Source organism: Acanthochromis polyacanthus, chromosome 4, assembly GCF_021347895.1.
Source record: "Acanthochromis polyacanthus isolate Apoly-LR-REF ecotype Palm Island chromosome 4, KAUST_Apoly_ChrSc, whole genome shotgun sequence".
Classification (NCBI taxonomy): Eukaryota; Metazoa; Chordata; class Actinopteri; family Pomacentridae; genus Acanthochromis; species Acanthochromis polyacanthus.
The window spans coordinates 34117238-34133931 of NC_067116.1; the positions used below are offsets into that span (position 1 = coordinate 34117238).

The 16694-nt window shown below is 41.2% G+C and overlaps 2 protein-coding genes across 4 annotated transcripts in view; one reads left to right on the forward strand and one right to left on the reverse strand.

Moving 5' to 3' along the window:
• fbxl5 (F-box and leucine-rich repeat protein 5) overlaps positions 1 to 16694 on the reverse strand; it is a 52350-nt gene that overhangs the window by 28276 nt on the left and 7380 nt on the right. The window lies entirely within an intron of this gene.
• The window catches only part of sh3rf1 (SH3 domain containing ring finger 1), a 35513-nt gene continuing 23478 nt past the window's right edge, over positions 4660 to 16694 (forward strand). The window contains exons 1-2 of one of the 3 annotated variants that reach the window (XM_051946562.1): positions 4660 to 5216; positions 6073 to 6587. In XM_051946562.1, coding sequence (XP_051802522.1) covers positions 6198 to 6587 — 390 coding nt within the window. In that variant the 5' untranslated portion in view covers positions 4660 to 5216; positions 6073 to 6197. The remainder of the gene's footprint in view (positions 5217 to 6072; positions 6588 to 16694) is intronic. The other 2 variants (XM_051946563.1, XM_022199506.2) reach the window with 2 other exon arrangements.

Below are 16694 nucleotides of genomic sequence, written 5' to 3' on the forward strand. Positions count from 1 at the left end.
ATGCATGCAGGGACGTTTTTTTATACATATCTGTAGTGATTTGCATTTTTCTCGGCACAAGAGCCATACGCAGCTCTCAAAGGTATGCAGCTGTCAGTATAAATACCACGAGGGTGTTGTGACAAAACGCTTATGGCTCTCTGTTAGATATTTCGTGAATAAGGCACATTACAGGCTCATTTTAGAGTTGTGGCACAGCACTAGTGTAACACTGTTGGCTGTGTGCATGAAATTATTTCCGCTTTGAAGTTTCATGAAGCAACAGTTCTCTCCAAGAATTCTGTGAACCCTTTCAAAAGGTTAAACGTCTTAACCCTCCTGTTGTCTTCATTAACAAGAAGCAAAAAATGTTGTTTCCTTGTCTGAAAAAAATCCAAAAATTCAGCAAAAAAAATCCCCAAATTTCTGAAAATTTGCAAAACCTTCAGGAAGAAAATTCCAATAATTCTTTAAAAGTTTTATTTAAAAAATATCCCCCAGATTTGGCAATAAAATTCTTGTAAATATTTTCAAAAAAATAGTAAAAATCTTCCAAAAAATCCTAAAAATATCTTAAGTGATTACATATATATATATATATATATATATATATATATATATATATATATATATATCAGTAAAACTAATATTTTCTTTAAGAACATTCACAAAAAGTCAGGCAAAATCCAGCAAATTTTGCTGAAATGTGAATGTTCTTCAGGAACATTTTAACCATTTCTTTCTTTACACCAAAAAATGTTCAGAGATTTCCCCAAAATGTTGAAAATGTGGACATCAGAAGTTTCACTGTGAAAAAGTTTTTTTTCCTCCCCACATTTTCAAACTTTGAAACAGGTCAATTTTGACCCACATGGCGCCCCGAGGGTTAACAGTGCTAAAAGTAGACCGGGTCAAAGGGGGGAAAAACAAAAAGAGACTTCACGTACTCCTACATAATGTGTCTGTTTGACATTATACTTTGGGATGTAATGAATGTAATTCTGGCTGGAATTTTTCATGGAGCTCTGTGTTTCGCTCGATTCTTTCACTCAAATTAGGGGAAATCACCCCTCGGAGAAATGCATGCACGCACTCAGCCGCTATCAGGCGGCGTTCATTGACATTCAGTTACGGTCCCTAATCTAATTTGACAGCATGCCGCCGCGGGCTCAGTTAGTAAGTCTAAAACCCTTATCAAAGCAATACAAATGAAGATCACTGGATGTGATCTCAGGAGCCTAAAAAGATTTGGAGCAGCTTTCAATTAAGACATCGTCTTATATCACCTGGTGAGCAACACTAAGTGTGTATATATAAATTTAATAGTGCTATAATCTGTGGTTTTTGGTATTTTGCTGATTTGAAACCCTCGAACATCTATTTACAGTAATGAGCCATACACGAGAGAGCCATATTTCTGTCAGGCTCCATCCTTTCATGGAAATTGGGACATATGTCTTGTCATGTCCTCTCCTGCTTTCCTCGTTCCCATTTATAAGCAGTAACACAGCTGTCATCTCCATCATATTCAGGTCTGTCTGTGTGTGTGTGTGTGTGTGTGTGTGTGTGTGTGTGTGTGTGTGTGTGTGTGTGTGTGTGTGTGTGTGTGTGTGTGTGTGTGTGTAGTGATCCCTCTGCTGCCCTCAGGTGCAGTCATCATGAAGGATTATTGCCTTTCAGAGCATACAAATCATTCCTGTTGCCTTTTCCGAATAACATTAAGCGACGTCTGAGGAAGCAGTTTTTTTTTTCCACAGAGCGTGTGCAGAATGTGAGCGTGGTGAAACACGGGGGTCAAGTTGGAAAAGCAGGGCAGGGGCCATTGTCTCCGTGGAGGTGGAGGGGCGGAGCTGCAGCCTCTTCACAGCCAGGAAATATGACCTGAGGGCTCCTGCCAGCCCCCATGGGATCACATGTGACAGAGGAGAAGCCACCTCCAAATAAATCTCCGTCTTTATTGCTCTTTCTTCCTTCATCTCTCCCTCTTGCTCAATATGCAGTGTCCTCTGAATGAGGTAAAAATAAATCACATGTTTATTGTCTGGGGCTGTGTCTCCTCTCCTTCCAGTGCTCACTTGTGCCTTTGCCGTGAAGGTTGTTGGGAGTCAAAGGTCTATTCCAAACTTATATTTTGCAATAAAAGCAGTGCCTCCAGGAAAAGTGCTCTCCTTCTCCCTAGTGGGTGTTTTTTTTTAGCCTATTTTTATATGAGCTGGTGACAGGTCCATCAGTTTGCCTCGAAAAAAGATGCTACCGCTGCATCAACTACCAGTGTGAGACTTTAGGGTTAAAAAGATATTTTAAGTAGAGAAACTCTGCCAACTTTCACTACTAACTCCTTAAAATGTGACCACCAGATGTCCCTATTCACCTCTCAAGTGCAAATTTGGCTCCAGATCTTGATAAAACATGAGTAAAGAAAGGTGTAAAAGTGTACCTTTCATTACTTACTGCTATCTATTTTGTCCACATATCACAAAGGAACTGCTGCACACGTTTTCTTTATGTCTGTGGAGCTGCAGCTGAGCCAAATATGCTGCTTCAGTGCAACAGAGAGGAAGAACAAAAAAAGAAAAACCATTTCGAGATAATTTAAGGAGGCATGCCATTAAGCCAGAGTACCAAGAGCTGGCTGCAAAAAAAAACATGCCCACGGGGGTGGCCAAATGATGAAATGAAAAACAAGTTATTTTTCTCTCCGGCTGGGAAAAGATGCTGCTTTTTGACACACCATTACATGTCATTAGAAGATTCAGTTCACGCCCTTTTGACAACGCTAGATGCTGCCTTCTAGTGTGCCTCGGAAATGTCTATTTTACACTGTAGTATGAGATCATTACTCAGATTGGGGTGGCACAATGTCTCTTTATGTATTGCAAATTTTTTAAATTACTCATTCTTTTCATTTCAGTCTAGAACGGTTGTTAAAGTTATGCTTTTTTTCCAATTACAGTTCAAATTACATAAAATAAATACATGGATATTAAATACATGTATAGATTCTTACTCCTAAAGTGCTCTGTTCAGGACACCCACCAAGATGAGACATCACACTGTGTCCATCCAGCCTTTTCTTCTGTCTTTTGGCTACAAATTCTGCGTCGGTCCTGCATTGTTCAGCGGTTTGTACCACTTGTTTCCAGAACAAAACCAAAATCATGCACACTTTAGCTGAGAAATACAAATAGATTTTTATCTGCATACACAAAATGATGCTTTCTAATGCTGTCAACATACACTTGTAAGTGTCAATGATGCAACTGAATTTTTTCCCCCCACAAAATCAGTTTAAACATTCTCTAGCTGGCTGTATGTGATTGAATGGAGGGGGATTGTGTTTTTTAATGTATCTGTGTGGGAACAGTACCAGCAGAGAAAAAGTCCTGCCCAAAACAGTAGTTATTGGATGTAACTGCCACATCTGTGAGTCAGGCTTCACTGTTGGTTGTGTGGTTTTGCCAGACTTGAACCACCCCGGTCAAACACTTCATTTTCTGTATTCTGGTGAAGTTTTATGCGCCAATTTTTCTTTTATACACATCAGTTCATGTGTTTGTTTATGCAGCTGATATGTCTCCCTCAATAGTTAGAGACAAGCACAGACATGTGTGATAAGATCTGACTGTGCCACTTTTGAAAATGAGCATAAATCTTGCTGAAACACAACGGAAATATTAAAATGAAGGGTTCTATAAATGGAAAAATGGATCAATTTAGTCTTAATGATAAAAATTGTCATGCAGACATTCAAAAAGGTTGCAAACCATTGCAGACAAACGACACAAAAGAGAACAGCATCGTAAATCATGCCAATATACAGCATGTGCTGTCTCTTCAGGGACAATATTCATGAGAAAGGTTGGTCTGCAGGAGAATAAATACTTGACAGCAATGCAGAATCCCTGAGAGTCTCACTGCAATATATTCTATTAGATTTTGAATAAAAATATTCCAGTTTCACGTGCAGCATTTTCATGTCATGTGGGACACCCTGGACAGGTCGCCAGTCTGTCGCAGGGCTACATATACAGACAAACAATCACACTCACGGACAATTTAGAGTAACCAATTGACCTCAGCATATTTTTGGACTGTGGGAGGAAGCCGGAGTAAACACACGCATGCACAGGGAGAACATGCAAACTCCATGCAGAAAGATCCCAGGCCCACCCTGGGATTTGAACCGGGGATCTTCTTGCTGCAAGGTGAAAGTGCTAGCCACTACTCCACTGTGCAGCCCTAATTTTTGTTCTCCTTGACATAAATAAACACATCCTCATCATGAATTAATGCAGTTTATCATCATGTGCAAAATTTGATATTTATGTGTATATTTCAGTGGCGAGTGCAATTTAAAATTTCTATGCACAATATTCCAATTTCAGATGTTGGATTTCATTGCATGTAAAATATTCTAGCTTCATGTGCAATGTATTGTGTACAATATCCAAATTTCACTTGCAATACTCAATTTTCATGTGCAGTGTTTCAGTGGCATGTTCAATATTTATTTTTTGTGCATTTCATGTGCAAAATATAATGTACAACATTCCACTTTTATGTTTCATATTCCACTCTCATGTACAATATCCCAGGTCCATGTGTAATATTCTAATTTCATGTGCAATATTCCACTTCCATGTGCAATATGTAATGCACAATATTCCAGTTTCAGGTTTCATGTTCTATTATCATGTACAATATCCCAGGTTCATGTGCAGTTTTATATTTTTATGTGCGATATTTTCTTAGAATGTGAAATTTTCCAACTCCGTGTACATTATCCAATTTTCACGTAGAATATGAAACTCAAACACCCAATGCTCACACTAAATCTGGTATTTCCAGACGTTGCAGCTCTTGCTCCCCCTCCACAGTTGCCCCTTTTCCCGACGGTCTCTGAAGCCCTCACGCTCCCTCCCCCTCTCCGCTTGTTCCAGCAACAGTCCCGCAGAACAGAAGTACTAGCATGGCGCTCGGTGCGGTCGGAGTTCCGTTGTCTCGTCTTCTTCGTGTTAGCTTTTACTCCACTATCTGACAGAGGTACGTTTATTCTACGCACTGTACGCCTCTAAAGTAAAACCTTCTCGGTAGTGTTTGTCCTCGGAAGACTCTCAGATAAGTAGCGGGTGTGTTTTTTTAGTTAGCTTGCTAACTAACGTTACTACGTTAGCAAAGGAGGCAAAAAAAATTGGGAGATACGGGGTAACAAGAGGAGGAGTTCTGTTTTGGAAGAGGTAAGCTGAATTGTATTTAGTGCTCGAAGTACTCATAAGTCTTACAGATTAACTGGTTTCTCCGTTAGAAGTTGTTTAAACGTGTTTTTTGCGTCTTGTAAAAAAAAAAAACAACTCAAGTATTATTTAAAAGCTGGCGGCGTTAAAGTTCCTCACCTCGTCAGCGAGCGATGTTTGCTATCAAACTTGTTAGATTTGGTCTTTAGCGGGTTTAATTTTTTAAATGTCAGTAAAAACTCCACTGTGCAGAGTAGCGCAGTCGTAAAAAGTCACACAAGTATCAGCACACGTTTTCTGAGCTGCTAGGTGTTACATAATATTGACATTTTTCACAGTAGCGTTACAATATTTCAGTTTTTCTCATTGAAATGTCATCCCATAATAGCAGCATTTGTAAGATACGCTACTAGTGTTGTTTTATTCGTTATTCGTGAGTCAGATTGAGTTGAATACATTTTTCACGTATTCTAGATGCTTTTAAAGGCAAATCCCAGCATTTCACTCCGTCCTAGTTTTTTGTTTTATAGTCATGTTAACCGTGCAGCCAGTTTAAAAGGTCAAAGGATCCAGGCTCACAGTTATCAGGTGTAATTATCCACCCAAGAGTAAATTAGATTAACTTGACCTGCAATCAATCTTTCTGTTATCCGGTGATAGCATGTAGGGCAGTGTTTACGTGCTGTAGTTATCACCTGAATGCACTTTTAAATCTGGTTGATTATGTTTGGTTTTTTTTTTTTTTTAGTTTTAACAACTGAAGTGACACCATATGTGATGTCTGCCAAACGGATAACATGACCTATTTCTTGTGTATACAGTTGACTCATTTGCATGTCTTGACCTTTTTTTTCAACAGCTGATGCTGATGCCATGGCAATAGCCGAGGAATGGGAGTGACGTGACAGCACTTGATCTGCTTCCAAACAAAAACCTACTCAGCACCATGTTTTCCTGCTGAAGTACAGGCAGAACACACAGACAATGGACGAGTCAGTACTGTTGGATTTGCTCGAGTGCCCCGTTTGCCTGGAGCGTCTAGACGCCTCGGCGAAGGTTCTTCCCTGTCAGCACACCTTCTGCCGACGATGTCTTCAAGGCATCCTGGGCTCACGCGGTGAGCTGCGCTGCCCAGAGTGCCGGACGTTGGTGGAGTGTGCCGTGGACGAACTTCCCAGCAACATCCTTCTTGTGCGCCTGTTGGATGGTATCAAGCAGAGGCCTCGAAGGCCTGGCCCCGGGGCAGGAGTCTGCACAAATGGTACGTCTGGAGCCGTTGCCAGAGCACATGGAAGTGGGACGAGGGACCAGGGCACACCAGGAGCACAACCCCAACGGGCTCAGGCTAAGAGCACCCTTGTCCGGGTTAGTATAGTAAGTGACTGGAACATGGATCAGTGAGCATGAATCTGTGTTTCCCATTGTTAGGGTCAAGCTGAAACAAAACAGAGAAAATCTGTGTGGATTAAAAGCAGCATGTTGCATTACTGCCTCTCTAATCTTTGCTGCGGATTAACTGTTATCATGGTGATCCGAAAGCCAGCCAGTTGAGTAGCAGGCCAGCATTACCAAAGGCAGTAATGTTGAGCACTAAATAGTTGAGCTACTAAATGATTCTGCTCTCTGCCAGCTGCAGATGGACTTTTTTCCCTTAAGAACGGCTGTCAGTTCTCTCTTAGTTGCTGACATGCCAGAGTCTGTCTTTTACTTTTAAATGTTTGTAAGAAATGCAGGGTGGAACTACAAGGTGGTAGTTTTATCTGCAACACTGAGAGGATTTGCAAAGTATATTTAGTGAAGCAGAGGAATGATGTGAAAAGTCTGTGTTTCAGTAGTTTTATTCACGTTCTACTCCATGAAACAGGGAAGATAACACACAAGGTTCAAGAAACATAGGTTGACAGTAATTTGATGTTCTAAATGGTATGTAAAGCAATTTATGACTTCAAGTGCTTCAACCAAATGATGTGTCCTTGCTGAAGTGTTTTGGTGCCGTTTTATAGCTTTTATCCAAACAAAAGTTGCAATTTTCTTAATTTACGTAGACTGAATATCCTATAGTTTCCTGATGCTGTGCATTAGGTACAAAACTCTAAATCCCATCTCCTATATGCTCTCAGCTGCTTAGACTATTTAGTAAGAAAATATAATGTGTAAGATGTTAACATAAAAAAATGAAGCAAATGATGTTGTCTTACACCCAGATTACTCACAGAAAATCTGAGAGAGCAGAGAAATGTGAGCGACCCATGGGCCCCCTCTTTGAGCAGCTCCAGTCTCCATGAAGGGAGGATAAAGTAGATGAAAAGATGTCAAGGTCTTGTGTAGAATCATTGGAATGTCAAAGCGCTGATATTGTATCTGCCTGGCCATGCAGGTATGGAGATCAGAGAACTTGCTGTAAATTGCTACTGGTGGGACCCGCCTCATTTGCCAAAGTATCACTTCAGAGGATTTGTGCTCATTTTCAAAGCTGTTTGTGCTTTTTGGAATATCCCTCGTTTCTGAAAAGCCTGTTTGTTGGCAACGAAGAGGAGGTCATTTGAAACTATGACAATAATACTCCTCCTGGTGGTTGATTCTGATTCCACAGTGAAGGCACGGAGGGGCACTATAAAGCAGCATTGTGTGAAAAATAGTGAATAGTTGAAAAATTGTTTCCTACATCCACGTTTAGCTTCTCTGAAGTCTGTTCAGCCGTCCTAAGGCATTCTGCTGATGACAGAGGACAAGAAGAGACACGGCTGTGCAGGTGTAACGTTTTGAGATCATAAAAGGCCGAGATCAAAGCTCTCGTCGATTGCCCAGCCTGATCTCTGGCCGGTGCTCCGTGGGGACTTAGCGCTTCACTGCCCCCGGGTGACACCCTCAGTCCCACTTCTTTTTTGTTCGTAGTCCGACCCTGAGTTTTGGGGGTAGCTTGAAGGCTTGAAGCAGCTCCTCTGGTGCCGCTCTTCTGTTCAAGGCAGAGCTAAGTGTCCAGTTCTTATGCTCCCAGAGAATAGCTGGGAGGGGAGAGTGGTGGGACTGCATGACAGATGCACAACAGGGTTTTGTTTCGGGTCCCCTCTGATCCTACTGACTTGACCGACACGTGTGGAGCAGCCAAGAGAGATTGTGAGAGTGTGTTAAAGCCACCAGTAACAGAAACTGATGAGTGTTAAGTGAAGGCATCAGGACCAAAAGGGACAAATGTTTGGTGAGTAACCTTGCACAGTCGGCTCCCTGCCCCTCCTCATACCATCACCAAGGTTGCGGCAGTTGTTTGACACAACACCCTGGCATTTCTTTGATGGGGGAGAAAAAGAAAAGGCTTGTCTTGAATGCAGCGCTGTGGTCGTCTGGCCCTTTGCAGTCAGGTTGATGAGTCACCTCCGTGGTGCTCCGTTACATGGATGTTTAGTCTTCCCTCTCACCCTTGTTGACTCATATAACATAGTATTTTGTTCGCACAGAGTGAGAGCAGATAGGTGGTGGTATTTCGCACGTGAGAGCGTGGAAAGCCGTTGGAGCTGTCTGGAAGTCAAAGGTCAGGGTTCGGAATTCACGGCGGTCAGGGGTCGGAGCCAACGAGGGAGAGGGAGAGAAATTAGAGAGATTTCAGTGGATGTCTTCAGTTATCATGGTGTGGTGCTCTGGAGAGTTGAGCCTGCAGTCCCACCGTACAAAAATAGACTTTCTTTCATGATTATTCCTGTCTTTGTCATTAAAGTGTCACTGTTCATTTTAAATTGTGCATTAGCCGGAGTTTAGAGTTGGATTACGTTTGGAAGTATAACATACAATGATGGTTATGGAAGAAGGATTTTTGCACGCCGGTGTGTGTGTGTGTGTGTGTGTGTGTTTGGTTGATGTGAAATGAGACACTATTCTTTCCTAACCTTTCGGGGATGTAATTAGGTCATTGTCTCTTCTTTGGTAACGAGAGCTTCAGACGAGGATGTTTTTTTTTTCTTCCTTTTCCTTTTTATAGGCCTCTTGCGTTTGATAGCTTCATCCTTCAGGCATTATTTCTCATTATCTTCAAGTCACTGAATGGATTCTAAATAAACATGAAGCACAACGCAGCCTTCTAATCTGGTGTTAATTTTGCTGATCGAAGGAGGTTGTCTAAAGTCCTGCTACCCAACAGATGTTGCAAGGATTTTTGTTTCCCAGTTATTTTTGTAATAAAGTTATGTTCAGTCTCTTTGTAGCTGACTTATTTCTTCAGAGAAAAAGAATGTTGTTTATGGGTTCCTTATGTTGAGATATCTCATTAAAATTCCTCTGTACCTCCCTTGTCTGAGGTCGATGAGTCACGCTGGCCCTCTTTGATGACATCATGCTGTTGTTGAAGCCTTTCCTCTTGGCCGGCTGGCTGACCTCTGCCTGCGCGACAGAACCCCGTCATTACACCCTCACGCTGCCCACATGCTGGCAAACACATACTTACTGCTTTCCACTGGGAATTTTTCAAGAGGCCTTTCCTCTATTCACCCCTGCTCTCTCAACACACTCACACTTTTCTCTCGCCTCCTCTGTATTTCCCACGGAGGTCTACAAGTAGATGTGACCTTCTGGACAGTGGACGCAGGGATTTGGAGCCACCTGTAATTTTCTCCTATGAGCTGTGCTGTTTTTTTCCCCATATTTCAGCCTTGTACCTCCTCCCTCCTCGCTGTCTAAATCCAGGCTGGAGCCCATTGAAGGTCTAATGAGATTAGAGTTTATTAGACAGTGAGTCGGCACTGTTCCCCGTTCTCCTCTTACTGCTGACTGCTGACTCTCATTCTGAGGAAACAAAACACTTTGGATTTAGTGAGGCAAGTTGTGTGTCTGCATCTCCAGTTGCCACTATGCATTTCCACATGTAATAGACCTTAAGTCAGTTTGTTTCTTGTTGACAAGCGCAGATTTTTGGTGCCAGATTGCAACTTATATTTGTAAAAGCGTGGTATCTAGAAAATGGGTAGATTATTCAGATTTTTCCAGTCTACTAACTTGTAAATGTGACATAATGAACCAATAATGAATCTATCCTGTATCATTATCCTGTACAGGCTCATGAAAGAATGAAGACTATGTCATGATTCATTGGGAGAAAGGACGTGTACCTGGCCAGGTTGCCATACTATCGCATTACTGACATCATAGGAAAACACAGTCAACCTCAGTTTCACACCTATTTGCAAGTTTCGCATTCCTTACTATGATTTGGAACATGTCCAGTGAATGAGAAAATAGCTGGTTATGCTCTGGGAAATAACTGTTCTCCACATATGGGTACATAATACCCAAGCAGAAGTTCAAAAGGACCAATCATGTGATTAAGGTGCAGGCATGGCCTCTTCATTGTAGAGTTTCACTGTTCCCCTGATAAAGGGTGTTTGCACGTCTTTGTCTTTATCAAGATTTTCCAGCCCAGACCTATAGAGGAAAGGACTTTTGTTCAGTCTCTTGTCCCAGACGGAGTAGGATGTTTTGTGTTCGTGTGCGTCTCTGAGGAATGCCACGAGCAGTCACAGGTCACTGTTTCACCTCTAAACACTGGGCTTGTCTAGTCTTGTCCCGTTTGCCAGCTCACATTCACCTCCTTCAGTATTCCTTTAAATAAAAGCATATCTTTATGTGTATGTTCTGTTTTTTGTTCCTAGACATGGAATGCCCGTCTTTGACTAAAGGTTGATGTGGTGATTGTGGCCCAGGTCTGCCTCTGTTGTATGAATAAATAAGGTCTGTAGTTCAGCTGGTAATCCTGCATGCAATGATGTGCCTCTGCACCTGAAAGCCTCCAGGCAGACCGGGCTCTATAGCGGTTGTATCTTGTTGTGAGACACTATGTCATCTTCATACTGAGTTCTAATCATCTGACCATTTTCTGGACAGTTTGAGCTGTTTAGCTCCCTGTGTGAACTGGTGATTATATTTCACTCAACTGAGTAGGTTTCGTAAACAAAGATGAGTTAGTTCGTTGTTGTTGTTTTGTTTTTTTTAGATTCTGGGTGGTCCACCGACCAAAATGCCACATTTGCCAATGGCCCGCACCCCTCTGCTTCTTCCAACCATGTCACATGTCCGGCCACGTCTGTCAACATGACAATTGTAAGGGAAGCATCCATGACCTTCTTTACCACAGTCCTATCACACCTGTGGAGGCTAACAAAAGCCTTTCTTTACATCCTGTTTCATGTGTGTGGTCCAGTGGCTCTTTGAGGAAAATGTTTTATGAACCAACACCCTCCATTTTCTTTACAGATCACTTTAAGTTGTGCTTGTTGTCATACAATAATTCAAGTTTGCAAAGTCAGCAGTATAAAATGTTGTCTAACACGGCTTCTTTGTAATGTGTAAACACCAAGCAGTTTAACAAATGCTTTCAGTAGCTTTTTTCCTTTTGATGTTTTGTCAGCTGTTTGACAGCATGTGTCAAATTGAACCCCTCCCCCAATATTCCCAAGATGCCTCTAATACCTGCCTGGCCTTAACAGAGCAGTTTGACCTCTCACCCTTTGTTGTGATTGGTGGGCCAGCATCGGTCATCCATGGACCATTTGACTGTTGGCTTGCTAAGTGTTTAGTTCCCATCCCTTAAGGCAGAATCATGATTTGCTCGGAGTTTTGTTTTCAGTTGTTTGACCTCTGGACCCCGGTGCTATTACTGGCTCTCGATACATCTTCAAGTAGCAGCGACTGCCTCTGGCTCACCTTGCTGCTGCTTGAGGGATATGTGGTCCCATATTTTAAACGTGTTCTTCAGATCTCAGGCCTTCCTTCTGTAAAATGCTATTCTGCTATGTGCTGGAAAGTTTCCTGTTTTTGTTTGAGGCCCAGAGGTGCAGTTAATCTGCGTTTGTCCCCTGAGTGACATCTTTGTCTCAGCTGTGAGACGGCAGTGAAGATAATCAGAGCATGAAGTTTAGCATTCTTCAAGTAGCAGTGATTATAAAATTGTTCTGACCTCTCGTAAAGATACTCTAAGTTACTTTCATGAACATTTTATGCGCCATTGTTTTCATTACACATCCATTTACAGTCAGAACAGTAGCAATGATCAGAAGAGGCCACTCCCAATAGCACAACTTTATAGTCAAGCTTGTTTGCCACAAGTTATTTGGATGACATAAAGTGAAACTGGACTGATGTAAATAAGCCTGTCACAGTTATTAGTTTATCACATGATCACAGATGGTTAGGGATTTGCGTAGTTGTTGGAGTCGTTTAAATTCACCCGAAAAAACAGCTGAATGAAATGTAGCATATATATCATGTTTCCATCACTGCTTCCACATTGTTTTCTGCCATATCCACCCCCTTCTGAAGCAATAGTTTATTGGAACTGACAGTTTTTGTCAAGGTGTTTAACAGTTTAATACAAATAATCAATGAAATTGTTAATGGCAATTATTTGTATGATGAATAATCATCAACTAAAACTCCATGATCATCACAATCCTAGATGAAGGAAATAAACTTCAGGATTGTGTATGTTTTGAAGAGAATCGTTTTATCAAGGTCTCTAGTCCTATAATCTTAATTTGAGAACATTTCTTGTTATTGCAACCTGACAGATCTGCATCTTACAAATATTTTCAACGTCAGCTAATTGATTAGTCATTTGGTCTGTGAAATGCCTAAAAAAGTTTAAAAAATGCCTCATAATTTTGTAAAGCCGCAGGTGGCATCTTCTAAATTTGTTAGTCCAGCACTCCGCAGCACAAAGACATTCAATTTAGAGTGATCTGTGTGAGTCAGATAAGCAGAAAAACCTCCATAATTGCTGTAACCCTTAAGTATTTGACATTTTTGGTGGTAAAAAAATAACTTAAAGTATCCTGTGATTGCCAAAATAGTTGCAAATCAATTTGTTCTGTTCTGATTTAATAGTCAATGATTTATTTGGTCTCTTTTCTAGTACAGATTTCTTAAAATAGTAATAATCTATATTTTATTTTGGGAGAAAATTTCACAAAATCTTCAAAACCAGGCTTCTGGAAATCTGTGTTCTCAGTTACTCTACATGTGTGGGGTCTCTGTTGCTGACAGCATGTGATTAATTATTGAAGAGGACTTGAATAGGAGAGAGCACTGACAAAGACCTGGGTTGAGGTGGGCTTTCAGCCAAAATATGCATTTTGCACTCACATCCTGCTACAAGCACTGACTAGAGAATTACATTCACTCTCATATCCCATCGTAACTGCTCTGATACGAGACAAATGTACTTTGAGCCCAGTTGTTTCACACAAATGCACACACGCCTAGTCCTCTATGACTCTGGCCTGACAAAACCAGGGCAGTGTTTGCTTTAATGAGTCACAGACTGATTTTAGAGCCATGAGGGCCCATTATACGGTGCACACCCCCACAAAAAAAAAACAGGTGTGTAGTGAATACACAAACAGACATGTGACAACACTGTGTCAGCTTGAGTTTGAGCCAGCCGTGTTTCTGCCCTGCATGGTAGAAGGCTGTGATATTCATGCTGATTATGTCAAGAAGAGGCCAATTATCTGCCCTGTATGTGGACACCCTGAAGTATCTGCATATGTCTCTCCTTTTTTCCCTGCTCTTAATGGTATTACTGCAGGCTAAGTAACCAAAGCAACCTGTGATTTTTTAAGTGTTTGTGAAGAGTCTTTGCAAACAGAATGACCTCATTGTCAAATTTCCAATAAGCCCTGCCCATGTGTTTGCCTCAAACAGCCAATTTGATCGTGACCAGTCAATACCATGAAAAGCACAGATTTCCTACGAATATTCATTTTCTAATCCCACAGTGCTGTCAAACTGTATGATAATAGAAAAAATTATTAGCATGATTATTTTGACCAATATTGAGATTCAACAATCCTTCTTAAAGATTATTTATTGATTTTAGGTTAAAAAAAAAATCAGATTTTTATCAACGTAGGTTGTTCTCTATTTTCAGAGTTCATCACAGTTGATATTTTTATTCAACTGGGGGAAGCCAAAATCATTATCATAAACAGTATTTAAAAAATTGTGCAGCTCTACTGAAATTAGTATTTTAGTGTTTAATATCTGCTGCTTAATTGCCTCTGGCCATTATGACGAGCTGGGATCAACCAGGACAGCGTTTCTATGTCCCAGTGGCACAAGTAAGGAAAGCTAAATTAATGTTATCAATTACTAAATGATAACAGTGTGCTGATTAATGATGAAGAAAATTATTAAAATTTTGCATCCCTAGCATCCAGCCACATACTGTTCTCTCCCTTTACGACACCCGTGTGACATTGGATTGGTCTTAGGTCTGTGCCTGTACCAGTAAGTTTAAAAAATGTGCTGATTGGCCCCTGATTACCATCTTTAAAACCGCTTCCAGACATCACTACTGAAAATAAGAAGTGATGTCTTTTGATCCTTTACGTTTAAGTTCAATCTTAAATGAGTCTGTAAAGCTTAGATATGAAGCCTCAGAACTTACACAAGCTAATTAAAGGCAGAAAATGCTGTGATATTGAAGTACAGTTCTGTTATTGTCTAAACATTCAGTGCATCTCTGCAGAACAAGAAACTAGAAAGGGCTACAAAGAGAGGATTAGATTTGCTTGTTTGTGCTTCAGTCACATAGCATTCAGTGGATATAAAAGAGAGCTAGCAGTTACATGTTACATCTGGACTGAGTCAAGGCTGGAATGGACAAACACACTCTCTTAAGAAAGTGAAAATGGTCAGTGCTGTGCAGCTTCTAGAGTCAGAGAACAGATGCAGTGTTTGTGTGTTGGCCCTTTTCCAGGACTGTGTCAATATCCTGGCTTTGTTTGTCCACTGTAGAGGAGTAGAAATACCAGCTCAATGCAAGCAAATGTTTTCAGTTGCCCACTAGTCTGATTGATACACGATAGGACAATTGAAAGATAAGCAGCCCTATGAGAGACAGTCAGACATCTGACAAAGATAACTGTGAGACAACAGACAAGCAGCGACTGTAGCAGTTTTGATTTGAGATTCAGTAGGTAGTTGTCCAGTTCCTTGTCAGATTTCCCCTCAACTTGCAACACCCTGTGTAAATCGAAGTCAGCCTTGCAGAGCAGAGCAGGTGGCTCACCCTGAATGAGTAAGAGGAACAAAAGGCCACAGACACTGCATGCTTTCACCAGCACAGTGGAGAGTAATGTGAGGAAATGCTTAGTATTCAGCTCATATTGACTAGTACTCAATACACAGATACTGTGACATTTGTGGACTAATCCCTCTGTAGCTTGGATACAACTTAACTTCCTATGCGTGACGCCTTTCGTAGCGCTAATCCAGGTTATTAATCGCTATTATTAAATACATGACAAAAGATCCGTCTAAGCTTACAATCTCATTACTCTTTGAATTAATGCTTTGTATCCAAATATTGTATTGACTGATGCTTAGTCAGTTATTGCTAGTGGTCATACCTGAAAATGTTTTCATACAGCTGCAGGAGGCAGCATTAGTTCTTTTCAATCTGGGGTATTTGATTTGTTGTACAGAGTAATGAAAGGCTGTATAATTCTATTATGTTGCCACCAACTTCCACATAAATTTAGCCGTTTCTAGACTGATAGTTGATGTGGTCTATAAAACTTTACATACAGGCTGTGAAAAATAATTTGCAATATTTAACAGATTGTCATCTGTGGCCCATCAGTTGTGTACCTCAGTGTTTTCTTTTCCCAGTTGTTCATACTTTACTAAATTAGTCAGGGCTTCTGACCAAATGTCTCTGTGTCTGTGCTACAGAACCATATTATAGGTTTAGGAGGGCAAGCCTTGCTTCCTCTCCGTGCCCCATTTTCTTTTCAGTCTTTGATCTCACACTGTTTCTCTGCCCATTTCTTTCTAACTTGCACTTTGCTTCCTCACTCCCTCTGAAATGTGAGTGGGTTCCTGTGAGAGCAACTGTTAAGCCCAGTGTATGAACTGGCACAGAGTTAAAGAGTTCTCTTCTTTCAGTTTTTAGTTCAGACAGGCTGACTGTGTGATCCAAGGGCCACCCAGAACCAGCCTTTACCCCTCATCTGGGGCCCGCCAGGTAAAGAAAGCAGCTCGTACTCATAAGGCTACACAAAGAGATGTGCCAGTTCATGTGCAAGTGGTTTTATGTAATTGCATTTTTACAGTCGAGCCCGCACTCATACCCAAGCGCACGAGAGCTTCATGAAAACCGCATGCGTGACAGCTCTGCACTGTGTGGATACGCTCTTCCAAAAATCCATACTCCCTTCCTGCTAAAATGCTTTCCCTCTGGTGACTAATCTGTAGCTTACAAACTGCACTCAGCACAGGAATGACTTGATTGTATGTCCAAGTGTTGAATGTTTTTATAAACCCCACCACCGTCAGCACCAACTTAATACAGAAATCCCAAAGTAGTTCCTGGTTTTGCACATGGCAACCTTATGGGGCCTGTACCCCACCTCCAAAGAAGGATGACTTTGATCATACTCTAGCATCCAGATTCCCGTGAACCCTCGGGGGACAGCTAAAGGTCAGAAACTGGCA